The following is a 27,850-nucleotide window of genomic DNA, read 5'->3' as shown; positions in this document are numbered from 1 at the left end:
GCCTCTGCGCTCTCCCTGGGATCTAGGAACAGCTAATATCAGTTGCTATCATGACAAATGCCTGCAACACCTAGTATAATGTTGAGTATACAGCTGATGCTTAATAAATGCAGAGGAAAAGTGTGTTGTCCATGCAGCTTTGGACAGCTGAAGAAGGGACAGTGAAAACGCAGGTGGTTACTGGGGTGATTTGAAACCATTATTTTCATTTTTACAGTAATTTCTGCAGAGCACGCAAACTGTGAAGAAGGTGAGATTTACAGAATTACAGGCATCTAGGAGAAAATTGACCAGTATATCAGATTGAATAAAATGTACGCGGCTGGGAAAATGACCCTGGAGTATTTATCGATGGCGTGGGTGTTGATCCTCATGCTCACATAGCTGCCTTTCTGGCTTTTCCTCTGAGGAGAGCCCCTCTCGGAGGCCAGGGTCAGCTGCACCATCATCCTGTCAGGCTTCTCCCCCGTCTCAGGCATGTAGCCACCCAGGTCGTTCACCTCCCCGTCACTGTAGCTGCCGTCCAGCATCACTGCTCGGGGTTGGGGCAGCCCACAGTTGCAGGAGATCTGTGAACACACGTACGGGCATGTGAGCTGAACACTGCCCCTCAGAAGCCTGCAGAAGCACCGTATAGGAAGGGTATTTCTATCGTCTGGTAGTCTCCGTTCGGGGTAAAAGCTAAGGAAAATAATGACTTAGCTACAAACATCCAAGAACAGCTGTATCAGAGGGCTTACCTAAGCACCCTGGGGGTCATGGGAGGTGATGGGAACTGGGTGTTGAACTAGCATCTACATGGTAACTTGTAGGAAAGAGCACACTGTTGCACCAGAGACCAACAAGACCAGCAATGGCTAGGCCCTGTCCTTCATGGGGTCATAAGCCCTGAGCTCAAGCCACACCTCCCTTAGGGACAGTGGGGACAAACCGAGGGCCTTGCATATATTAGACAAGAGCACTCTCCTGAGCTACACCTTTCTTCCTTTTTCATTTTCAGACAGTCTTGCTAGTTGCCCGGGATGGCCTCCAATTGTGACTTCCCACCTCAGCCCCTGGGCAGCTGGATTACAGGTTGTTGACACCACACCTGGCACCGAACCCTTGATTTAAAAATGTTTACGGATGACGTAATTCGGTGTCAGTCCTGAGGATAGGGCTTGAAAGACAGCACTGTGGGAATAGTAAAAGGAGAGGCTTTGCTGGAAGAGAGGGGCTCTGAGTTGCAGGCTCTGAGGAGAAAAGGAGGGTGGGAGGAAAGATAACTTACGAACTGATGGGAGAAATGAGGTCATTATGAAGAAAAGTCTCCCAGCACAGACTATGGCTGCCCCTGGAGGGGTCTCTTAGGCCACCTCCGTATTTGTTAATAATACATTCTACAATGTTAACCTGGTATTTTCTCACTAAATCAGTGGTTCTCAGCCTTCCTAATGCTGTGTTACTGCCTTTAATACAGTTCTTCATGCCGTGCTGGCCCCCAACCATAACATTATTTTTCTTGCTACTTCATAGCTGCACTTTTGCTATGGTTATGACCTGTAATGTAAAATCTGAGATGTAGGATGGCCTTAGGTGACCCCTGTGAAAAGGTCAGTCCCCACAGGGGTCGTGACCCACAGGTTGAGAGCAACTGCACCAAACTCTGAACACAACCACAATTGAATGGACTGTGTTTTAATTTGGTTTAGTGGCTGCTGCGATGTAGATGCTGAAGGAATTTCTTGACGGAATGAGGGATGTAATGTTAAGTATTAGAGCATACATCATTCCATTTGCTCTTGACCATGGCTGGAAATAGGCTGAGGAGAAATGAGCAGCCGCATTTTACGGGGAGGGGGTGGACCTGTCCACAGTCCCAAGGCTAGCCCAGGCTGTGTCATGGTAAAGTCACCTTCTCCCGTAGCTTCCGTTCCTTCCGCTCCTGCACTGTGGTCAGGTAGTTGACAGCCGCATACTCCAGCACCGAGAGGAACACAAACACGAAGCTGACCCAGAGGTAGATGTCCACGGCCTTGATGTAGGACACTCGGGGCATGGAGGCGTTCACGCCCGTGATGATGGTGGACATCGTCAGCACGGTTGTGATGCCTGCCGTAAACGGTGAGAAATCAGCAATATACTTGCTTTCCCCAAACACTGCAAGCCTTGTCCCTTTGCAGCCCTGCCTTTCATTCTCCCTTGGCCTATAGAGTCAGTACCTCCTCCCTTCCAGTGAACATCCTCCTGTCCTTCAAGAGCCCACTATCACAAATCTCTTCCGGTTCCTCTGCCCCTCAGCAGCACTTCCTTCTCTGTACATCTGGCACCTCCAGTACAGCACTAAACCACATCCTTTCTGCAGAAAGCTCCAGACATTTCAGCACGAAGGTATTTCTTTCAATTGTTTAAAGAAAGGAGGTACAAACAACCAGTGGTGAGGGAAAGCATGACATTTACCCCAACACCGTGTCCTTTTGTGTCATGAAGTTCCTATAATCCCGGGCCCCTCTCTTCACCCACCCCATGGCGGGCCTGTGTGCCTATCCAGCAGAACTACCCTAAGCACCTACCTTGGCAACAGCTCTACCAGGATCATTTTTATTTATAGGAGGCAGATTTTAGTATGAAAGCACACGTGTATTTAGCACAGTAGCTGTTGCAGTGGCAGCTAACTGCTAGAGAGCAGGGCATCTGTCTGTGGGAAACTGCCCAGGATTTCAAATTAAGCTCAGAACATTTGCTTGGAAAACATCAAATCACAGGGGATTAGGTTCATCCTAAGGGCCAACTCCAAACCGTTTCATTGAGCCTGGTGGGTCACCCTGTCACCTGTAGCCTGAGCTTCTGAGCAGCAGCAGGGCCTATGACTAAGTGGGCTCAAAGCTTAGGGAGAGCTGATGAGGTGCTCAAAAAGGAAGTGTATTAAAAATGCAGGTCCTGTCTGAGTGGTGGTGGCGCACACCTTTGATCCCAGCACTCAAAAGCAGAGGCAGGCAGATCTCTGAGTTTGAGGCCAGCCTGGTCTACAGAGTGAGGTTCCAGAACAGCCAGAGATACACAGGGAAATCCTGTCTTGACACGCCAAAAAGCAATAGCAAAATACAGCTCCTTACATGGGGATTCTGACTGCAGATTTTTCATTTTTAACAATCCCCCAAGGATTCTATTGCACAGATCCCTTGTGGCACGCATTGAGAAACACTGTTATGCCCCGACCTGCGGGGTTTGACTAAAACTCGGGAGGGAGGTCACCTTTTGAGAAATGCAAGACACAAGGAAGGAGAGCAAGTTTAATTGATCAAACTCTCAAACTTTATTAGTCAGGCAGCAGCTTTTATAAGTCAGAAGGCAGGGAAGCATATTGCTATAGCAACCCAGCTGCAGGCTTTTCTCAAAACACAGGGAATTCCAGGCAGGGTCATAATGTCCTGCCACACAGGGTGTCTTGCTTTGTCTTCATCTAGCTTTAGTCTAAGTGCTGACTCACAACAGGGTCGCTCCATCCCTGACTGTCTTTAGTCTAACTGCTGACTCACAACAGGGTCAGCTAGTTTCTGGTGAAAGGCAAGCTTTGGGAAAGACAGAGACGTAAAGGTGCAGACTTGGACAAGATGGCTGAACATTGGCCATATGGCCTATCGTCCCCAACACTGTTACAGAACACATTACACAAATCACCCAAAGTCTGGGAACCCCCTCCTGAAAGGAGGGCTCTTAGAGGGCTACAAGTAAGTTGCTTGGATGGACAAACATTGGGGACTGGACAGGTGTCCAGGTGGCAGGCACTTAGATCATGGGATGCTACTTGAATCAATCCTTGAAACATTTCCAAGCTGTGCTGTGGAGAAGGGTGGGGGACCTGCTCGAGAAAGACGGAAGGGATGGCCTACATTTCCAAACACCTGTAACATAGCCTTGAGCTAGTCCTTACCTAAGGGGACTCTGGCCGGCACAGCTCTGCGGTCGATCCAGAAGGATACCCAGGACAGCATGACCATCAGGGTGGCAGGGAAGTAGGTCTGGAGCAAGAAGAAGAAGATGTGGCGACGCAACGTGAAATTAATGTACAGACGGTTGTACCAGCCTGGGGACAAAGGAAGAAGTGAGCATGGAACAGCTCCTTGGCTCCTACAGAAGACAATAAACCTCCCACTGGAAGGCAGAGTACGAAACAACAACAAAAACAAACAAACAAACAAGCAAACAGTGGCAGTGACACCTGCTGACCCTCACCACTTGTGTGAACCCACTACAAGGGATCTTTTTCCCCTTCATAAACACAAAGGGAACCCCTGAGAAAGTCATTTAAAGTCTTGTTTCTCAAAATAGGACCTAGGGCCCATCAGCCTCGCTGTTATACGGGAGCTTCTTAGAAGTTCAAATACAGGGTAGAGTCCTTGACTAGTGCACACAGGACCCTAAGCTTGATCCCTCTCTCCCCACTACCCCCTCTTCTCCTCCCTCCCCCTTCTCCTCCCTCCCCTCTTCTCCTCCCTCCCCCCTTCTCCTCCTTTCCCCCCCTTCTCTTCCCTCCCCCCTCTTTTCCTCCCTCTCTCACTCTAGATCTTAAGCTGTAACCCAGACGCTGTGGAGCAGAAGCCTTCTTGAACAGCAGCCCCGTGTGGTTTGTGTGCATACTGAAGAGAGGCAGTGACCAACAAACCCCTTTATTTCTGTCCTATTTCTTTTCTTTTGAGATGGGGTTTTAAATTGCCCAGACCAGTCACAAATTTCCTAAGTAGCTGATAAAGGCCTTGAACTCCTGATCTTCATGCCTCTGCCTGGCAAGAGCTGAAACGGCTGCCTGGCTTCCTTTCGAGATCTCTTTATAGGAAGAAATTTTTTTTTTTTTTAAGGTATAAACACAGTATTTTATCTAGGCATGGAGGAACAATCACTGATCCACTATGCTTTTCTCTGCCTTTGTGTTTGTTCATGGAAAGGGCCGTGTGTAAGGATGGTGGGAGGAGGGTGCCCAGGACTGAGAGTAAGTGGGGACTTGGTGGCTATAACTCAGGACCTGGTCTTCTCAGTGTGAGCATTGCACGGGACCAGGAAGTGACAGTGGAGGGAATTTCAGAAGACTGAGACCCAGAGCATCCAGGTGAATGATGCAGGGGTGAGTTGAACTGCCACACTAAGCTGGATTGTTAATGTAACAGGAAGGCCAGGATGTACTTCCAAGGTGGATTCCAGCAAGAAAAAAGTGCAAAACCTTTTGTCAAAATAGAAGCGAGAAATGGCAACTGTTAGCCCTTAGCCGTTCCCAGCACAGGCCTACTCACATGGCTTACCTCTGAGCCTTTACCAGCATTTCCTAGGCAATTATCTCTGATACATTGGCACATCAAAACTTGCCTACAAAGCTAGTGGCCTTGGAGCACACCTATAACCCCAGCACTGCTGATACTGAGTCAGAGGGCCAGTCTAGCTACATAGTGTATAATGAGTTCACCATCTGGATGGATAGTGTGTGGTGAGTTCACCAGCCTGGATGGACAGTGTGTGGTGAGTTCACCAGCCTGGATGGATAGTGTGTGGTGAGTTCACCAGCCTGGCACATGGTGTATAATGTGTTCAGAGCAGCATGGATAATGGAGTGAGACTGTGTGTCAAGGCAATCAGGTCACCCCTACCTGATGCATACCACCCATTAGACGTCCTTTAGGACACTGGTCTTCTGTTTCAAAGCTTTGGTCTCTTGATGTGACAACCAAACCACACAGTTCTTAAACAGACCCTGAAGCATCCAGCCAAGGTGACCCTCCTTGGCTCTCATGCCCCTAGCTCACCTGTGCTGCTGTAAAAGGCTAGCTTGGTCGTGGTGTGGAATTCCTGAATGAGGAACTGAGAGAGCGAGATCCTCTCGTCTGTCTTTAAGGAGTCATTGCCTTTTTTCCAGTATAGCATGAGGTCATCTTCCGTGTAGGCATCTGGGAAGATGAGAGGCAGTGTCAGGCATGGGGCAACAGGCAAGCCAGGCCTGCCTGTGGGGCTGTGTGACTTCTGTATCCCCAGCCCTCACACAGACAACTTGGGTTGTGGTAAGATAGCAAAGTGCAATTTAAATGATAAGAGAGACAACTCAAAATTCTTCTGAGTTTCTCAAAACTCAGGCCAAGGCTCTGAAGCTTAAAGGTTCATGGTTCCTACAAAAAGCCTCACCCACAATCCAGCGGCAACCACTGAGTTAAGCCAAATAATGGTGCTGTTGGTAGGGTAGAGAGAACTAAATTCTGGCAAGAGTTCAGCTTGCCAAGACTCAGCTTTATATACCGGACCCAATCAGTTCTTTCTTCTCTTCCATCTCTTGATGGCCAGGCTATAACTCACTCTCAGGCAGCATGTGTGAAGGGGCTTCTCCTCAGGCCAATTGTGCCCACTTCCTCAAAATAAGGAGGCAATGACTGTGGCCATCACCCTCTCAGAGTCGGCCACATGCCCACCATGCCCCCTTCTGGTGAGGCCACTGAGCTCAATTGTACAACTGCAGCTGAGGTGAAACTTCTTGGAGTTTCCAGCAGCATCTCCCCTTGTGTAACCTGTTCTTTCAGGAGCTCCCTAAGCCTCGACGTTGTGATAGGAGAGCTTGCGTGTGGTACACAGGTGTCCAAGCAGATACTAATCTGTGAAGATGTTTTATAGAAGTGACTAGCAGTAGGTAAAGGAGATGATCCCAGGTCTTCTGGGAGAGCCTGATCCCAGGAGGTAAAAGGCAGGAAGAGCAGAGCAGAGTTCCCCTCGAGAGAACTGTCACCTGCTACTGAGAGAGGTGTTTAGATGTGCTGGCACCAGGCTGTGTCTACTCACAGCTTTCAATTTCCAGGGAGCAGGTCTGCGTGTCCAGGGGGAACCTGCTGAAGTCCATGTTGCACATCGCTGTCACTGTGACTCTGCAAACACAAGACAAACTTTCAGCATCTGCTGCAGATGGATGCTGAATTATAAAGCAGACAGAAGGGGCCCTGCTTTCTCTCCCCAGTTCCTGAGCAGCGTGTTGACATCAGGAAAGAGCCTTAGGCATGATGTGCTCTGCAGAGTCCTCTCAAGATTTATGTTCAACCTTAGGACCTATACGAGGTATATGAGCATCTCTTCTAATGCCAGCACATTCCAAGCATCTGGAGACAGGATGTTGTCTGTCAGTATAACAATATAGCCTGGGTGCAATGGGTGCACACACACACTTTTAAAGTATTGTTCAAAGAAAAGAATATTCTCAAAATAGAAGTATCCATATATTTGAAGACCTACTCAAAAGTCACTGCTTCTTAGTGATATTAGTACACTCTACTGTTTGCTGTGCTTCCACTTTTGATGGCGTTGACTTTATCAGTGTAGCAGGAAGGTTGCAGAGCAGTGAAACCCCTACCTGACACTGTGAAGTGGCCAGGAGCCCGAGACTCCTGTGACCCTCTCCTATACCCCTGACCAGTGCCCCACCCGGTCCTCATCAGAGAAGCCTGCGGTCAATGGGAATGAACATCCTCCCACAGACAATGTGCAGAGAGAGACCTGGGAGAACTCAGTCCTAAGTGGAATGTCTCTACCAAAGCTTTCCCTCAAGGCATCTGTGCAGAAGATGCTGTAATAGGCAGAGACTCCAAAGAAACAGTGTTTTCACACACAACAGAACCGATCCACATTTGGATCCACAGAAGCTGTGACAGGAGGCACAAGACCTGCACAAATTCAAACCAGAGAAAATCCCAGTGTTGGGGAGGGGAAGAGGGCCGAATGCCCTGCCCCTACCCAAGAGCTTTCTTGCAATTGGGAAGTGCTGGAAAGGGAAACTTGGTTTTCTCCAAGGCAGTGCCACTGAGTACACCAACACTTGAGGGTGGGCCCCTTACCCTAACCCTGAGGTAACAAATATGCGTGGAGTTCATTTTGTTTTGGTAGTTTCTGGGTTTGCTTGTTTGTTTTTGTTTTTGTGGGGGTTTTGATTTGAGAGAGAGAGACAGAAAGACAGACAGACAGACAGAGACAGAGAACATGAAGGTGGATGGGTGGGGAGGTGGGGAGGCTCTGAGAGGATGGGGGGCAGAGAAAGAATAGGACCAAAATATATTGTATGAAAAAAAAGGGTTTAAAAAAAAAAAAAAAAACAAGAAAACAGAAGAAAAAAATAAATGTGTGTGTTTAAAGCCGTTGCCTTGAGAATGGCGTGGATACTCGGGTGTGTTCATTCAGGACTGGAAAGCTGTCACCCAAGTCAGCTAGAAGAGTATGAACATCTTGGGCAACTGAGAAAAACCCTATGTAATCCTTCCTTATCTCACCTTTTCCTTATTACCGTGAATGAAGCGTCAATCTACACTCACTTGTCATCTAAGTAAGCAGGCACTTGCAAATGTTTAGTGTGCTCTCACTTTGCAGAACTTTTGCTGATAGCAGACATAAAAACTGGTAAAGGGTTTCCTAAAAAGTAGTAGAAAATTATGTTCAAGTTAAATTACCTGGAGATCATAAGTAAAGAGTGCTATGCATTTTATTCACTTGTAAATAATATGCTATCCATCAGCCTCAGCTCTATTTCCCGTTGCTGTGATAAAATACTCCAACAAAAGCAGTTTAGCGGGGAGAGAGGTTACTGGCCTAACAATCCCAGCCCTGTGGAGAAGTCAAGGTGGCAGGAACATGAAGCAGTTGGTCACAGCAAGTCACAGTTGAGAACAGAGACAAATAAACAAATGTATGCACGCTGGTACACAGCTGACTTCTCTTTTTAGTCAGTTCAGGACCCCAATCTCAGGGAAAAGTGCTGCCCACAGAGGAGGGGCCTTCCCATATCAATTAACATAATTAAGGTAATCCCCCACAGACCTGATCTCAACAAGTCCTCATTGAGACCCCTGTCCCAGATGATTCTAAGCTGTGTCACGCTGAAAATTAAAACTAATTAATTAACTAAAAAGCTAATTAGTTAAAACTAATCATCACAGTATCCTTTATATCAGCAATGTTTATAATAATATGTGTACATACACACACACACACACACACACACACACACACACACACACAGCTCCTGACAAGCAGTTGCTAAATGTTCGCTAGCACATCAGTGGTTATAGGTGTGGTGGTCTAGTTAAGGCACTGTAGGGCTGTGTGGTGGTTTGAGTGAAAATGACTCCCATGGGCTTATAGGGAGTGGCACTGTTAGGAGGGATGGCCATGTTGGGATAGATGTGGCTTTGTTGGAGGAAATATGTCAATGTGTCATTGTGGAAGTGGGCTTTGAGGTTTGGAGTGCTCAGGCCAGGCCCAGTGTCACTCTCTTCCTGATGACTTAGGATCTGGAGGTAGAACTCTCAGCTTCTTCTCCAGCACCATGTCTGCCTGTGCGTCACCATGCTTCCCTCCACGACAATACTGAACTAACCCTCAGAGCTATAAGCCAGCGCCAATTAAGTGTTTTCCTTATAAGAGTTCCCGTGGCCATGGTGTCTCTACACAGCAATAAAAGCCTTAAGACTTTGTTGCTGTTGTTGTTGTTTTGATAATTTTGTCTTGAAATGAAGCACCATAAGATCCTCAGAAATGAGGAATCCAGAGGGAACCAGCGTGATATTGCTGGGGAAGGAACTGAAGATCCATGGCCTCCCTGGGCATGTCCTACAGGAGCTGGGCTTCCAAACAAAGAGATGAAAAGCACACACCTACTGCCTAGACCCAAGATGTGATGGGGACCGAGGGATTGGTACAGAGCTCCCTGAGTACTGTGACTGGAGTTCAACTTTGACCTTAGTATCTGGGTTTCTCTTTGCATTTTCAACATGTCATCCTAGAACAAAGTATGTCAGGCTGAAACACGACATCCACGTGGTATACAGGAGCCAATTCCAGCCAGTGACCACTCCCTTCTATGAGAGTCTGAGCTTGTTCCACCACAGGGAGGGGAGGACCACCAGCTTCTAAAGCTGTCCTTACACAAGGGGGGGGGGGGGGGGCGGAGTCTACCAGGAGTTAAAACACTCCCAAGGCACCTAAGCCCCTGAGGAACTCCCTCTCTCTCCCTCTCTCTCTCTCTCTCTCTCTCTCCTCTCTTCCTCCTTTCCTTTTCCTCTCTTTCTGTCTCTTTCTTCTTCCTCCTTCCCTTTTCTCTCTCGCCTCTTTCTCTCGCCCCCTCCCTCTCTCGGCTCTTCCTCCCCCCCTCTCCTCTTCGATCGACCGCCCTCCTCCTTTGTAGCTCTCCCTCCCTCCCTCCTTCCTCCCCCTTCCTCCTCCTTCTTTTTTTTTATTTTTAATTTTTCTTCTTTGGCAGTGCTGGTGGGATCTAGGCCTCTCACACTGCTAGGCAAGTACTCTACTACTGAGCTACACACACGTCCCAGCCCTAGATTTTATTCTTAACATTGTAAATGAGATGTTCAAAATGACATTGTCATTGGGTAGTCCAGAGTCCCATGGTATTTCAGGCCAGGCCAGGCAGAAGAATCTATTTAAGCTTTAAAAATACCCAGGCAGTGTGCAAGGAGGGGCACGGGTGAGTGTTCCTAGCCCACAGCCTGACGGTTGGAGCGTGAGTGGGACAAGAGATGAGAGCTCTCCTGAGCACCATGAGGGGCCAGGCAAAGCACAGGTGCACACAGAGCAGTGTGCATGTCAGGTGTGTATAAACAGGAAAAGCTCGTGTCTAGCCTAGGTCACATCTCCAGGACATTTGGTTTTGGATAACCAGATCTTCCAGAATCCAAAATGCAGCCCAGCTCAGTACTCTTTGTCAATGTATTCAATAAACTGTTCTTACTAAACAAAAACAAAAATAAAAAATAAATATAAATTTAAAAATAAAAATAAAAAAATACCCAGGCAGAAAGTTAGAGGAAGTTGTGCATCTGCATCTAGGAGAACGTGTTCATTTTTATTTCCAACTCTTACTAGAAAAACAAAATTTTTTTCTTAAAATTAGGCTTTCAGGCTGGAGAGATGGCTCAGCTGTTAAAAGCACTGGCTGCTCTTGCAGAGGACCTGAATTTGAGTCCCAGCACCAGCTCCCACATGCTGCCTCACAGCAGTCTGTAGCTGGAGGCCTAGAGGATCTGGCACCCTCTTCTGGGCTTCACAGGCACACACGCGGCGAACAGCCAGATGTACATGTACAGCCAGAACACTCATACACACAATACAGAATTTTAAAACTTTAATTAATTTAAGTATATTCTTAAAAATGAAAGTGATCGGGCAGGGCCTCTCAGTGCTGGCCTGCCTTTGTCCCCACCTGAGGCTGTATAGCACTTTTCCATCTGGCTGCACCCTCAGCATGACGTTGTCCGTGGTGGTGTCATGGATAAAGGAGCGTTTGGAGTGCACGAAGAACATGTCCGGAACCCAGATCTTCTTCACAAGCCGGCCGTCAAACGTCATGCTGAGATTGTTCGTGCTGGGAAAAGACAACCTCTCATCCTTCCAGTAGTGCCTCAGATAGAGGGTCATGGTAAAGTCCTGCAGGCGAGAGACGGAGCAGAAACACAGACACCCACCCACTGTGGAGCTGAGGCAAGAGGGCCAAGCATCACCACAGGAGAAGGGAGAGAGGAACCCAACAGGACTCCACCCACACCCACCCCCGCCCCCGCCCCCACCCGCAGCGTCCGACCGTCTCCATGACAGCTGCCCCACTGATGGCAGTGACTCAAGATGAAAGTGCCAGCGTTAGAGCCGCTAGCACACTGGCTGGAGAAGACTGGTCCAGTTCCCAGATGATGCTGCCCTGAGCTGAGTTCTTCACTGCTTCCTGGAGAACGTGCCGGAGAAGTAGCGTAGGCGTGGCTTTCTTGAGAACACAGTGCCTTTTGCTTGCTTCCCTGTCTCACTACCTTACTCTGTCTTGGCAGTTTCTGGGAGCAGTCCCCAAGAACACAGTGGCCTGTTTCTCGGAGGCTCCAAGCCAAGATAGAGGTTTTTTTTTTTTTTAAGTCCTCTAACTTGCAAAGGGCTCCCCACCCCCACCTGTGCTACCATTTTCAGTTTTGAGATAGGGTCTCACTGTGTATGTAGCCCAGGCTAGTATGGAGCTTCCTCTATAGTAGACCAGGCTGGTTACAAACCTAAGATAACCCTTCCTCTACCTCTTGGGTGTTGACTCGAAGACATGCACCACCATGCCTAGCTGGCAACATTTTTTTTTTTTTTTTAAATCGGAACCCACTGGAAAGCAAAAGGGAATACTCCCATTGTTCCAGGTGTCCAGAGCCAGGCACAGACTGCAGGAGTACAGTGGGCCTGGCCGCAGTCTGGGCCTGCGTCTCACAAGGCATCCATGCTGGAGGTTAAAGAGCAAGCTTGTCACCTGACTCTATCTCACTCCACCTGGGAACGCTGGGCAAAGGACATCTGTAAAGGGAATGGGACAGTTCCCACCTGCCAGGGAGTTTCGAGGTCTGACAGAATTCAGCTGAGCTTCTGCCCAGACAGGTCCACAGGAGCCTCCCCACTGCCCAGAGCCCCGGTCAGAGGAGCACTCACCATGTCCACCTCTGAAATGCTGTCCAAGCTTTCCACTTGCACATCCACACCCACAGGAATGGCCGGGCCTGGGGAGGGCATGACAGGCAGCTCACTCGCTCGTTCTCACTGCTCTCTTTTTCCCTCCTTTCCTCCCTCCGTTTCTCTCTCTCTCTATTTCTCACATACATTACATCCTCACCACAGGCTCCACCTCCTTCCTCTCCTCCCAGCCCTTCCCCCACACTCCTCTCTCCCCCAGATCCACCCCTCCTCAGTTTGTCTTAAGAAGAGGCAGGTCTGCCAGAGACATCAACCAAACATCATAGAACCAGCTACAATAAGGCTAGCCACACCCCCTCACAATTAAGGGGCCCAAAGCAGGCAGAAGAGTCAGGGACACCCCTGCTCCCACCGTTAGGGGGTCCCACAACATCTAAGCAGAGGACCCATTCTGGATCCCTGGCCATTGGCCCAGCCTCTGTGAGCCCCTGCAACAATGGCTAGCTGTGTAGCTGATCTTAAACTCGCAATCCTCCTGCCTCAGCTTCCAACATGCTAGGAGTAGAGGAGTGTGCCCTCACACCCAGCTGAACACTCTTTTTACCCCAACGTTTACTACAGAAGAGGCAGGCAAAGGATGGTCAGTCATATCAGAGTCAAACATTTGAAGGTTTGGGCACCCCCCCCCCCGCCGTCAGAGAAGTAAGAGAAAGGGCTCATGGGTTGGGTTAAGCTTGCCCCCCTCAAAAAAAATTAGTAAGCAAAGTGCTTTGCCCTTTGTGGAATTACAAGGTTAAATTATTTTGTTTTATATATACAAGTTTTCTGTATACCTGCAGGTATTCCTAGAGTCCACTGAAGCCTGCAGAGGCATCTGATCCCCTAGGACTAGAGTTATATAGAGACCATTATGACCTTTCCTGTGACTCAGGGAATCGAACCTGCATCCTCTAGGAGAGCAGCCAGTGTTCTTAACCACTAAGCTGTCTTTCCAGGCCCAGAATGATGAGGCCAAAATAAACCATTCCTTTCTAGTTCTATCTGTTCATTTGAATCTGTGGTGAAGACATGGGTTGTGTCAAGGTCTGATCTAAGGGGCAGCCAGCATGCTCCTCAGCATGAAATTGCCTAGTGGATTTTCTCCACCTGTGCCCCCTTTCCTCACATTCAGGTCATTTGTCCTCCCACTCAGCTGTAGCTTTCTTTTTCTTTCTTTTTTTAAGATTTATTTATTTCTTATGTATACAAATCTCGTTATAGATGGTTGTGAGCCAACATGTGGTTGCTGGGAATTGAACTCATGACCTTTGGAAGAGCAGTCAGTGCTCTTAACCTCTGAGCCATCTCTCCAGCCCATGCTGTAGCTTTCTTACATGGTGAAGAAGCTTCCAGAAAAGATAGGACATGCTAAAGCAGTCTTAAATCAAAACCTTACATTTTTGTTTTTATTTCCACACCATTAAAAACTTAGTATTGACAGAGAATGAGAGAGAGTTTGCTTGCAAGCTATGGGTTGTATACAGGATGTGTCCCAGTTACCATGACACAAAGAGGTAGGATCGGATCCAATAGATGCATGTGACAAAAAGGATAAAGACCTTTCTAGAACTTGGGGGATTGGTTTGGAGGGAACTGGAGTGGAGGCAACATGACTAGAAAAAAAAAAAAAATGAAAGACATGGAAATTATTTCTAGCGGCTGGAGGGACGGCTTACTCAGTAAGCACTCCAGGCCTTGACAGCATGAAGACCAGGGTTGATCCCATGTAGAAATACTGGGTGTGGTGTTGTGTCCCCCAGTACTGGGAGGCAGAGGTGGGGGCCCTCTGGCCAGGCAGTGTAGCCTAACGGATTAGCTTTAGGACAGTGAGAGACTGTCCCAAAGGAGCCTGAGCCTGGCACAGAAGGTTTTCTTTGGTCTCTGCATGCAATTCACCAGCACCTACATTTATTTATTTGCAAACACACTCATACACACTCATACACACTCATACACACTCATACACACAGCCATAAAAAAAAATATTTTCCCCAGAAAGAAATCAAACCTGGGTCAGCGAGATGGCTCAGCCGGTGAGGCTGTTCACTGCCAAACCCAAAGACTCTGAGCTGGAGTCCCAGGACCCACCCAGGGGAGAGAACCAACTTCCACAAGTTGTCTTCCATACGTGTCTCCATACCATACCACCCCAAAATAAACACACACACACACACACACACACACACACACACACACACACGGCCTCGTGCTCTGCAGTGAGTCCTTACTGTCTCAAGCTATTTTCAGTTCACTAAATCCAGCTCTGATGTGTGAGTGGCGCTCCTCTGCCAACCGCCAATGAGAACAAATCCAGCTCGAGATGGTTGCATGGGATTTCAATGCGTCCTCAGGAGGCAACCCTGCCTGCATCTGCCCCGCCCTCCACGGCAGCCGCTGCCTCACTGACCTTCAGTGAGCTTTCTCATGAGCACTGCAGGGGGACAGCTGGCTGGCCTTGCCTGACCACACAACAGCAGGTACTCGGGCAGTGCCAGGCAGAGCCAGGGCAAGAACGGCAAGATGCTCAGAAGGTGTTCAGCCAGCCCACCAAGCTCAGCCAAGTCAGATACGATACGTGGATCTGGGTGCACAGACAGACAAAGAACCCTCGTCCCCAGCCCCAGCCCCAGCCCCTCATGCCCACCTCATACCTCCAAAGCCAGGCCTCATGCTGAAATCGTGGTCATCTATCCGCAGCAGCTGCTCGGACTTGGTGAGAGGTGACTTGGTTATGTCGGAGCTTCGTTTCAGAATCGGGCTGACACAGAGGAAAAGCGGGCATGTCACACGGGCTGGTCAGAGCCATCTGCCTTCTGCTTGTTCTTGGCAGGTTTCGTGGAGCATGCTATTTCTTCCTCGAGCCAGCCTGCCTCCCCTCTTCCTTTTCCCAAGTTTCTGGATAACTGACCTGCAAGTTCTAAGGTTGGGGGTCCCTAGGCACACTGAAGGGCCCTGCCTCTGACATCCTATCATCTCCCTCCCTCCCTCCCTTCCTCCCTCCCTCCCTTTCCTTTTAATGAAGGTAGGGACTGGAGAAATGGTTCAGCTGCCAAGAGCACTGGCTCTTCCAAAGGACCCAGGTTCTATTCCCAGGGACAGCATCTATAACTCTTATTCAGAGGATCTGACGCCCTCTCCTGGCCTCCCTAGGCACTACATGCATATTGTGCACAGACATATATTCAGGCAAAAAACACCATACACACATAAAAAAAAATTTTTTTTAATTAAACATGCAGTTAATTCTACTAAGCTACCCGCCATCCACAGATACCTGTCTTACTGGTTCTTTGTCTGTCTGCCCAGTCTTTGATATAAAAACGTTAAAGTACCAAAATAATAGTGTTATTTTCCCTCCTTACACAGTTAATGTCCTACAAATGCTTCTTTGTCTTGAATATGGCCTGGATTTTCACACATGGGAGTCCCCTATGTCCCTATCCCACTGCAGAGTGCCCATCTGACCAGCCTTCACACAGCCAGCACCTGAACTGCTGTGAGTCCTCTGTCCCTACAGTAAGCTGCACCTGCCCTGGAATTCTTCACTATGGAACAGCACAACCCAGAGATCTCACAAATAGCCAGTCACTTCCCGCTCCTTCCGATGCTGGTGCCAGGCAGTGTCCTTTCCGGGAGACCCCCCCCCCTTGTCTATCCCCACCCCCACCCCGTGCAGGTGTTCCCACACTTGATGGGGGGCTCGTGAGACTCCTGAGCCTCACAGGCCCTTGTGTGTCTGATGCAGAGATCTGCACTGAGGTTGCTGAAAGCCAGGAGGGGACGCCTGAGAGCCCGGCTCAGAAGCAGTCTCCTCGTCGTGGCTGGCTCAGGTGTGTTACCTTCCGCCTCTTCAATACCGCCCAGACACTTGCCCGGCCCAGCTCTCAGCCCTCACCATCCCTGAAAGAAGCTCTCGTGAGTCCAGAAACCAGGGCTCTCTCCTCTCTTCAGAACCTGGCTCCTTTAAACTCTTAGGCAAGCAGCTTGTTCCTGGCAAGCAGTTTTCCTGCCTTAAGAACTAAGGCTGTGAGAGTGGATGTGGGTTGTGAAGGTTGAACGGGAAGTAGCTCGGTTCCTGACCGGAAGAAGGAGCCGGGGCTTGGACTCAGGGATATCATCAGCTTCCTGGTCCTGGTGGGGTGGGGCTGAAAGTCACTGTAGTTGAGGTCCTTGGTCCTTGCTGCTATCAATGGGTCATACCTGCCTTGCTTGTGGGCATCGTCGTGTGCTCCTCGTCTCTGTCTCTGAGGTCTGCTATGGAAACAAAAGTGAAGGTGCTCCAGAGACTGTGTAGGGACTCAGGTCAGCAAAGCACCCCGGCCTCTGTGCGTGCCTCAAATCTAGCCAGAATAAAATGGGGGTGAGGAGGGAAGAAGGCTCAAAGCGTTAATCTGGTCTGATGAGCATTTTCCAAGTACTCACAGGAGCGGGGAATGAGGATTAATTATTTAGAAGGCCTGATTTACAGAGATCTGACATAACCACCTCCCCCACTACCGCATGCATGTGCGCACATGCACTCATACACATTTGTATTCATACACACTTTTACATACACTCAAATACACAATCATACATACTCCCACACTCATATATACACCCTATACAGTCATACACACACATATTCGTGCACACTCATACACACAGACTCACACACACAGCCTGTACACTCACACTTATACACATACTCAGACACCCACATCTATGCACATTCACATGCATGCATGCACACACATGCACTTAGACACCTGCAGGTATACACATACATGCATGCGCATGCGCATGCACACACACACACACACACACACAATCATACATGAACTCATACCCACCCAGGCTTGGAATTGAGCCTTAAGAGTTGCACACACTAACTTGGACCCACTATGAAACAGTGGCAAACAATTCTGCCAGTGAGTTTTGCCCTCCCTGGTGTACTTGCCTTTGGCTAGAGATTTGGCCAAGTGGGCACAGCAGGGAGTGAGGCTGGAGCACTTTCTGTTCACTTGTTTCTTCTTCAGTGTTGGTGACTGGCAATACCTTTTGCCTCTGCCCAGGGCACACATGGTTTACTGTTCTTCCCCCTTTTGGGGGACATCGACATGCCTGCTTAGTGCCCTGAGCCTTGCCCACATCTCTGTGAGGAGTGCTTGTTTTCGATTATTATTGGTTAAGCCCCTCTGAGCATAATGCTATTTCCTGCTGGGTCTCCACGGGTGACAGGGACAGGGGTTATGTCATCCATAGCACAGTGGAGCAGGGCAGACATGAGTTTGGCAGGAAAGGAGTGAAAATTGGGGAAAGATAAGGTGGGAGAGGAGATAGGCCACCAAGGGCAGAACCCTGTGCATGGCCACCAAGGGCAGAGCCCTGGGCATGACCACCAAGGGCAGAGCGCTGTGCATGACCACCAAGGGCAAAGCCCTGTGCATGGCCACCAAGGGCAGAGCCCTGTGCATGGCCACCAAGGGCAGAGCCCTGTGCATGACCACCAAGGGCAGAGCCCTGTGCATGGCCACCAAGGGCAGAGCCCTGTGCATGACCACCAAGGATAGTTGAATGAGAAAGGATTAAGAGCCCTATACATGAAAGAGACCATATAAAAAGAGGCAAATGAGACTGAGAAGGATATTGGAGTGGAAAACAAGTTGCCTGTTCTGACTTTTCCTTTGGGCCAGCCTGCAATACAGCCACTCACCAACTGACAGAGGACTGTCAAGCTCTGAGGTACCCCATAGTTGCCTCAGCCTAGCCTAGAGGACATAGATAAGGATCCCCCTACATCCTTCCCAGAGCTGTTAATACTTTAAAGCACCTTTTCCTGTTCACATATTGCATACAAAGTGGAAAGAAGACAAAAATAAGACAGATGAAAGCACCTCAGAGATGACTCGTGCGTTTCTATGCTCATCTTTAGCAGAGACGAGGGCAAACAATAAACTATCCTTTGCAGGTCACAACACAAGTACCCTGGAACATCTAGCACCTTTTTACCAGCTATAGATATGATGATGGTTGTTAAAATTAAGCCTAACACAGTACAATACTATGAACAACTGACACAGCTTGAACGCTTAAATCACCACCATTGGCTAGGCGCTGTTCTGACTCATTTCAGGATTAACTGATCATTTCTCACAGCGCATTGGTGGCAGGCCTCACCACTAGTGCCAATTCGCATGTGAGAAAACCAAAAGGCAATCCTGGGACCTCAAGTGTTTTTAAGATGGCAGAGGTAGGCATTGGACTGGGGACTCTGGAAGAAGTGTTGGCCACCTTGTGTTGCTGGAGGAGCTCCCCTCTCTCCTTGAACTTGGGTTGGTTTCCACCCTTGTTTATTTATTGTTTGAGGCAGAGTTTCTCACTGAGCCTGGATTGTGTAAGGGAGCAGGTTTAGGGGTTGGGGGTTGGCTCAGCAGGAAAGAGAGCTTGTTATTCTTCTGGAAGACTTAGGCTCAATCCCAGCACTCAGGGAGGCAGAGGCAGGTGGATCTCTGTGAGTTTGAGGCCAGCTTGGTCTACAAAGCGAGTCCAGGACAGCCAAGGCTACACAGAGAAATCCTGCCTTGAAGAGAGAGAGAGAGAGAGAGAGAGAGAGAGAGAGAGAGAGAGAGAGAAACAAAAACAAAGAAAGCCTTCTCCAAATGTCTTTTGGTCAAGGTCTCCATCATGAAATACAAAGCAGTGAGCAGTGCAGGACCCATTCTGCTGTACAGAAAAAGCACACTGGAAGCTGTCAGATGACTCATGCCAGGTCACTGGTAAGTGTGTGGCTGTGCCAAGCCTCAAGTCGAGGCCTTCTCACTGTGTGGAAACTCTCTTCCACTAGTCCGTTATTCCACCCAGCTTGGAGCACAGGATTGAGTTCTGTTCCCTGGAACTGTTACACCTAAGTCACACAGCACAGGAGCTTGTCGAGGACACAGCCAGGGCTCAGTTCCTGGAGGCAGTGAGCTGATGGCAACAGTCCACCAGACCTTGAGCCCCAGTTTTTCTGACCTTGAAGTGGCTCTTTAGCTGTGAAGGAATTGGAGCCATGCACTGATGTGGAGTCTGTAATCCCAACACTCAGGAGGCCAAGACAGGAGGACGGATGTCAGTTTGAGCTCAGGCTGAGCTGCATAATAAGGCCTTGTCTCAACACTGCCACACACCCCCCAAAACACACATAGAAGAAAAAAAGAATTAGGCTTCAAGGAGTCACTGCGGGCGTTGGCATGTTGAAAGGCTCAGCCACCTGTTCGAGGCCACCGGAGCCTGCCAGCTGCCCCGTGTGCTCAGATCACACCCTGTGAGGATGCTCACGGAGTGTGGTGCCTCATGGCGTGTCCTGGAGCTTACGCATGTCCCACGTGTTGAGTATTGTGTGTTTTCCCTCAGCTCTAAATGGTCTCTCTCCTTTGGTTCCTTACTGAGAGGTTTTGATAACCAGTAATCTGCCCTTTGAGTTAAGTGTTGCCTTAGACATCGCTCTGTTGCTGAAGAGACATGATGACCAAGGCAACTCTTATAAGAGACCGCGTTTGAACGGAGGCTTGCTTATAGTTTCAGAGGCTTAGTCCATTGTCATCATGGCAGACAGGAGGATGGCAGGTGGGTTTGGTGCTGAAGAAGTGGCTGAGAGCTATATTCTGATCCACAAGCAGGGAGGGAAAGACTAGACCTGGCACGGGTGTTGGAAACCTCAAAGCCCACCTCAATGACACACTTCCTCCAACAAGGTCACACTTCCTAGTCCTTTCAAACAGGGTTACTCCTTGGTCACCAAGCATTCAAATATATGAGCCTCTGGGCCACTCTAACTCACACCACCACACTCCGTTCCCTGGCTCTGATAGGCTTGCGGCCATATCATAATGCAAAACGCACTCAGTCCAGTTTCAGAAGTCCCCAGAGTCTACCACACTTTCAACACTGTTTAAAAGTCCAAAGTTTGAAGTCTCTTCTGAGACCCATGGCAATCTCTTAACTGTAGCCCCTAGAATAATTAAAATAAAAAGCAGATCACATACCTCCAACATACAATGGCACAGGATACACATTATCATTCTAAAAGGAAGGAAAAGACGCCCTCACGAGGGAATATCTGGCCAAAGCAAGACCTAAAACCAGCAGTGCGGACTCCAAACCGTCTCTCCGTGTGTGATGTCAAAGCACTCTTCAGACTTTCAACTCCTTTCAGCTTTGTTCGCTGCAACACACCTCTCTCCTCTGGGCTTGTTCCCCGCCCAGTCTGTAGCTTTCCTTGGCAGGCATCCCACAACTCTGATAGCTCCAACATCTCTGGGTCTCCAAGGCAACCCAGGCTTCCCCTCCACAGCTTTATGCAATGGCCTCTCTAGGCCTCCATGCAGGGACTCCCCTGATGCATGCTAGGCTCAGGGGATTTCCTTAGCCATGGAGGGAGATTTCACAACAGGTTTCTTGTATCCTTAACTCTAAAGCCAGAACCATTTGGCCAAAGCTGGCCAGCCCTGCTGCTTGCTGGGACATGCTTTCCTCTTTCAATTACATCTGTGTCCACTGTTGATGCTTTTCCTCACTGCTTAAGCTTTTCTTTAATTTCTTATTACAAGTTGAAAGCTTAGCTGGGTGGAGTCTTGCCCTGTATAAGGCTTTTTACTACATAAGTTTTTTCTTTAAACATTTTTTTTAATCTCCTTGAGCACTGGACTTAGCCCATTACCCTCCTGGTGTTCCTTTGCTTCTCATAGTGTATATCGTATTTTTTTTTCTTGATCAGTTTGCTCTTTTTCATTATAGACCTGCATAAGAGTGACCACTAATAACCAAATGACAGATGACAATAGCTAAATTAATACTGGGCTGGCTTGAAATTTCCTCTGCCAATACCATGAATCCATCAATTTACCCTCAGGCAGATTTTTTTTTTTTTTTGAACAAGAGCAGAAAACAGTTAAATTCTTTGCCAAAATATAAGAATGGTCTCTAAGCCACTTACTAATATGCTTGTCCTCTGATACCTGCTGAGCTGGCTGATCATAATCTGTATTGCTCTTAGCACCACTATCTTCCACATTCTTACTTGTACGGTCCATTAAGCTTCATTTAAAACATTCAACTGCTTTCCTAATCCAAGGTCCCAAAGTCCAGATTCCACCAACAAACGGCATGGTCAGGCCTCTCACAGCAATACCTTGCTCCCTGTTATCAATTTCTGTCTTAGTCACAGTTCTATTGCTGTGAAGAGACACCACGACCAAAGCAACTCTTATAAAAGAAAGCATTTAATTGCGGGCTTGCTTACAGTTTCAGTAGGTAGGCTCGGTGCTGGACAAGTAGATGAGAGCTACATCTTGATCCACAAAGTGGGGTGGGGTGGGATGAGGTGGGAGACTGGGGTTGTCATAGGCTTTTAAACCTCAAAGTCCACTTCCAGAAACATACTTTCTCCAACAAGCCTACTCTTCCTAATCCTTCTAATCCTTTCAAATAGTGTGTTTAAGTGACTTTGAGTGGGTGGGATCCTCACCAAATGAGTGAAGTTCCCAAAGCTGATGGAATGCATTAGGCATTAGAAACCCAAAACACAAGTATGTTTGTCATGGAGGGAGCCTGCAGTACAGTGCTGTCAGAGGGGAGCTTGCTGAGTTCTCCGCCTAGTTCCAGCCCTTGCCCCCGGGACTGAGGCAGTAAGCTATGGACTCCTTCTTTGCTTAGCCACTGACATCTGCCTCTTGTGAAGGATGCTAAAGGTGGGGTCTCCTGTGTCCTGTATCACTTCCCAGTCTTCCACCGGATTGGTTCTGATCTTGGTGTAAACGGACCCCATTGGCCATTCCGTCCTCAGGAAACCCTTGGCACCTCTCTAGGATGCCTCCCCAGTCTGAGGCCCCCCCAGAGGCTGATGACTGTCCAAGTAGTTAACTGCTACAACAAACCCATGAAGGTCCTTTCTTAGTGTCCTTGACATCTCCACTCACTCTTCATATCCGCCCACTTCCTTCACAGTCTTCTTCCTCAAATATTTGTCTTTTGCGTTAGTGTGGGGAGCTGAGGGCTGGTACTGAGCAGTGAACCCAGGCCTCGTGCATGCTCTGAGAGCATTTTGTCATCTCCCTCTTTCCCCCTCAGACAAGATCTCATGATGCCCAGACCGACCTCAAACTCACTCATTATGTAGCTGAAGGTGACCCACCACCGGGTGCTGGGATTACATACAGCATGTGCCTTCACACCGGGTCCCCAGCTCTTCTTGCACTAAGTTGTTCACACTGCATTGGCTACACAGCCCATCCCTGAACTTGTGGTCCTCCTGCCTCCCACGGAGCTGGGATTGCAGGCCTACAGTTTTGTACCCACTTCCTCTGACTTCTTAAATGCTTTTCTTCTTCTGTCTTTCTTCCTACTTTTATTTCATGTCATTTTTCTCTCTCAGGGTCCCATGACTACCACAGCCCAAGAGGACACCCTTTTAATTTGCGTCTGCTGGCCCAGGTCCCCATGAACTGCGCACATCTTCCTGAAGATGGACAGGTGACCCAGAGCCATGAGCTCTTTCTTCTTCACACCACTCCTTTCCCTGATCACTCTCCCCAGACAAGCAACCCAAATGCCTGCTGGGTATTTACCTAAAACTGCTTCTTTTACCCTAATGCCATGCAAATCCTGGCAATTCTAAAATGCTCTGGCTCCATCTCTCCATCATTCCACTATCATCCAAGACCACTCACTATTTCTCACCTATTCCAGGTGTGGCCTCTGGTTGTTTTCTGTTTTTCCTTTCCTCTGTTTTTGTTTTGTTTTGTTTTGGTGTGTGTGTGTATGTGTGTGTGTGTGTGTGTGTGTGTGTGTGTGTGTGTGTGTGTGTGTCCCTTCCTACCCATCTGCTATATTTCCTGGGGTGCAAGCAAGTCTGGTCTCTCTGGGATGGAGTTCTGCTGAAGCCAGCTGAGCTTTCGTTCCCTTTATAGGAAGTGCAGGTTTTAGCATGGCAAGAAGCTATGAAGCTAGCAGGCTCTGGCTTCTGGTGTGACGAGCTCATGTTGCAGAGCCTAGACTGGCATCCCCAGGGTACACACGTTCCCAGCCTTCCAGTGAAGAAAGGGGAGACAGTATGTATTGGTCCATTCTAGAAGCTTTGCCCAGGGCCCTACATGATGCATGAAAATAAGTCACATTTGGACATGCCTTCAGAGAGATTTTTAGAATCTGGGAGACTAAGAATTGATTCTTGCACACGCCTTTAATCCCAGCACTCGGGAGGCAGAGGCAGTCAGATTGCTGTGAGTTTGAGGCCAGCTTGGTCTACAAATGAGCCCAGGACAGCCAAGATAACACCAAGAAACCCTGTCTGTCTTAAAAAACAAAAAACAAAACAACAACAACAAAATTCTTTAGAATCTGGGAGAAACATTCTATAAAAGTTTAGGCTACATAAAAATAAATTTTAACTTAAATGATGGGATATAAATTGGACCCACTTTCTGTTTGTAAAGAAATATAATCAAATCTACACAGAATTTCAGGTTTTATTATATTTATTTGTGTGGGGGGTGGGGTGAATGTACATGCAACGGTGCACATGTGGAGGTCAGAGGACAGCTTGCAGGATTTAGTGCCCTCTCCTTCTACTTAGCAGGACCCGGGAATGGAACTCAGCTCTTCAGACTGAGACAAAAGCAAGAGACTTTACCCGCTAACGTATCTCCAGACCCATACCTAGACTTCTAAGTGTCTGCATGCTAGCTGATCCAGGATGCTTTCTTTATTTTATTTTGGGTTTTTTGTTTGTTTGTTTTTTGTTTTTGTTTTTCAAGACAGGGTTTCCCTGTGTAGCCTTGGCTGTCCTGGTTTGTAGACCAGGTTGTCCTTGCACTCACAGCAATCCACCTGCCTCTGCCTCCCGAGTGCTGGGATGAAAGACGTGCACCGCCACACCTGACTGATTCAGGACACTTTCAAGAGTCTATCCTAACTATACAATCATGTATAATAGTTGTAATAACAGGAGCCAGAGAAATGGCTCGGTGGTTAAGAATAATTGCTATTCTCGCAGGGAATCCAGGTGTGGTTCCCAGTTGCTTGATGACAGCACGATTCTATGACCCCAGAGTCCACTCAAAACCACCAGAAATAACAAATAAATACAGTAAACTAGAGGACACATAAACGTAGTTTTTTTCTACACACCAGCAATGAACTGCCCAAAAGAGAAGCCAATAAAGGAATCCTTTTTATAATAGCCACAGAAAATAAAATACTTATGCACCCAAGCCCTGCCACCGAGTGATGTATCCAGACCTAAACTGGTTTTGGCAAAAGCATCCAGAACACATAATAGGAAAATGATGGTCTGCTCCATAGAGAGTATTGGGGAAACTGGATATCCAAATGCAGACGGAGGAACTGGACTCTTACCACACATGGATGAATTCAAACCGTGTTACGGACATAAGCGTATGACCCGAAACAATGACTAGAAGAACTGGGGCCGTTGAGCTTGGTGATAGGATTTTGGGTGTGACCTCAAATGTTCATGCAATGTAGGCAAAAACCAGTGGGATTACCTCAAACTAACAGCTTCTCCACAGTGAAGACAGCAACTCTGGAATAAAGTGACCTGCAGACTGGCAGAAACTATTAACCAGGCCTACATCTGAGAAAGATGTCCCCCCCAAGAATTCACAGAAAATCAAATTCCATAAGAAAACAAACAACTGGACTCAAAACAGAACAAAGACAAGCCTTTGCCATTTTTCTCTTTCAAGAGAAGCCATACAAGTGGCCAGTGGGACCTGGAAAAGCAAGCGCCAACAAGGTATGCAGAGGGGTAACCCTCCTGCGTTGTTGGTGAGGGTGCAGATTAATACAGCTATTTCACAAAACCACAAGGATCCTCAAACAACAAATAGAATCACCACACCATCGTGCCTCGGAGCTTGTATGTCAGGCTTTGAATTCAGTGTTTTGAACAGATATCTGCCTTTCCACGTTCACCGTGGCACTGTTCACAACAGCCAAGTTATAGCATCAACCAAAATGTCCCTGAGGACAAGTGAAGAGGACGTGGTGTGCTCTTAAAAGGACAATGGTCAGCCCTTTACAGAAGGGAACTCCGCTCTGTGACAACAGGGACACACTGCAGGTGTCAGTCTAAGTTAATAAGCTAGACACACGACAGTCGCCCAGCTAAATAGTCTTAGTCTCCCTCATAGGGCCACATTCTGACCTAAATCTGATTCCCTGGTTTTAAATGCCAGAAAGAGATCTCCATGGCATATAAAACCAATTTATTTCTTCTTTTCTCCCTCACTCCTCACCCACCCCCATCCTTTACCCCTCTCCCTCTCTCTCCGCCTCTATATTCTCCTCTTGTTTTGCTTTGAGATTGGGTTTCGTGTAGCCAGGCTGGCCTCAAACCTACGACGACGTATTTGAGGATAACCTGCCCCAACCTCTTGAATGCTGAAATAACAGACAGGCACAGCTCCTTACATTGGCCGCCCATCCTCAATACTGCACCTCTCACAGGCAGAAGCTAAAGCAGCTGAACTCACAGAAGCAGAACAGTCACTCAAGGCTGGGCTTGGGAAGCTGCTGGGTAAGGTGACTCTGTTTATAGTGTGCTGTAGATTCCAAAGCAGTCAGCGTTCATTTTGGGTCTTCTGGCCAAAATAAAATCCTTGGGGGGCTGGAGAGATGGCTCAGTGGTTAAGAGCACTGGCTGCTCTTCCAGAGGATCCAGACTCAATTCAAGCACCTACATGGCACCTCACAACTGTCTATAACTCCAGTCCCAAGTGATCCAATGCCTTCTTCCCACTTCTGTGGCACCAGGCACACACAGGGTACATAGGCATACATGCAGACAAAACACCCATACACGTAAAGTAAATAATAAAATATAAAAAAGAAACCTTAAGTATCTCAGGTGACAGATATGTTAACCAGTCTGATTTAATTAGTCCACATTTATGTCTATATAATACTCTATACCCTTTAATAATCAGTTTATGTGACATCCCTGGACAGGCTGCTGTTCTAGTCATGTCTTGGGGGAAAAGACTGAGAAATTTTTGGTGTCAACTAGCAGGGTTAGTTAGCTTTAATCCCCACGAGCACATTTGGGACAAAGGATCCTGCATTTTGGGGTGTATCACTGCACACATTCCTTTTCCCCAAGCAATTCTCGACACCCTTGGCACAGTGGTCCTCCTCAGCAGGCCAGGCTCACTGTGACCACTGGATGTCTGAGCCCCTAAACTAATGTCATTGTAACAGCAGACAGAAACTGGCAAGGCGAGCCCATCTGACCTGCAAAGCTAGTGTACAGAGACTCAGACCTCAGGAGGGAGCACAGAGAAACAAGGCAGGGCCCTACTGGATCCAGAATTTTGAGAGGCATGCCTCCCTTCATGCTAGCTGGTCTTTCTCACTCTATGGATTTATATCCGAATAGAATGAAAGTTTAAGTTGAACTGGAAATTAACATTGATGACAAAAAAAAAAAAAAAAAGTCCCTTTCTTCATCCATTTCCTCGTTAGTAAAGAGGGAATGTTGGGCCCAGTTGTCTCCAGCTCCTGGTCTACTGACTGATGCCAGGTGGGATTGTGAGAAAGATGCACACCAAGCCAGGGTGGTCTTGGAGCCCGATGAGGCCGAAGCCCAGGCCCCTGGCTGCCCGACGGCCATCTGCTAGACCCTGGGAAGCACGTACCACCCTAGCCCCTCCCAGGTTGCAGGTAAGGGACAACCTACTGATGATGCAAGCTGCACATCCCAAAGAAAGCTGGTTTTAAAACAAAATGTGGGAAAAGAGTCCCACATTCACAATAGAAATAACTAGAATTATAGGAATAATTCTCCTGGATCAAAACTCCCCTCAGCCCCTTGAGAATCTGTGCAGCCATCAATCATCCTTATTTTTATACAGGAAGTTATAAGGAAGTTAATAACAAATTTAAGAATATACACTGATACTCTTGAGTGCAGTACATTACAAAGGACAACACCTTCCTAGTTTCCCAAAAGAGAAAGAGAAGGAAGGGAAGGGGAGGAGATGGCCCCACACAGAGACTAAACAATCGAGAACCTTCTTTTCATCCTCCCTTCCCCCTCCCCCCATCCCGCCCTCCACCTCCATGTCACCCACCTGCCTTTCCTAGATGGCTCATGGACGTCTCTTCCTGGCCAGTGCACTGTGCTCTCAGCGGCCAGAACCCATCCCCACCACAAAAGGAGTATGCCAAATTTCATATTCCGGACAGGCAGCATAGATTTCCAAATCAAACAGTTCTCCTGAGGCGCAGTGGGAAAGAGCCGGTGAGGGGAGACAGCCTCTGTCTGTCCTCTCCTAAGGCATCATTGCTGTGTTTGTTATTAGAAGGATGTTTGCTCCTGCAAAAATGAAGCTGC

At 48.1% G+C, this 27,850-nt stretch overlaps 1 protein-coding gene across 1 annotated transcript; it reads right to left on the bottom strand.

Annotated features, from left to right (window-relative positions):
- Nucleotides 1-230: 230 nt before the first annotated feature.
- On the bottom strand, nt 231-27,794 carry Gabrr1 (gamma-aminobutyric acid type A receptor subunit rho1). The gene is made up of 10 exons (XM_051161289.1): nt 27,588-27,794; nt 16,675-16,728; nt 15,126-15,232; nt 12,454-12,521; nt 11,207-11,430; nt 6,793-6,875; nt 5,775-5,915; nt 3,914-4,066; nt 1,895-2,091; nt 231-569 (listed from the first exon to the last, which is right to left on the bottom strand). The coding sequence occupies exons 1-10, from the start codon at nt 27,707-27,709 to the stop codon at nt 276-278; spliced, it is 1,443 nt and encodes a 480-aa protein (XP_051017246.1). The 5' UTR covers nt 27,710-27,794; the 3' UTR covers nt 231-275.
- Nucleotides 27,795-27,850: the final 56 nt, after the last annotated feature.

This window comes from Acomys russatus, chromosome 2 (assembly GCF_903995435.1).
Source record: "Acomys russatus chromosome 2, mAcoRus1.1, whole genome shotgun sequence".
In the NCBI taxonomy this organism is placed as follows: Eukaryota; Metazoa; Chordata; class Mammalia; order Rodentia; family Muridae; genus Acomys; species Acomys russatus.
The sequence above is the reverse complement of the archived record's forward strand: the minus strand, read 5'-3'. Positions and strand labels throughout refer to the sequence as shown.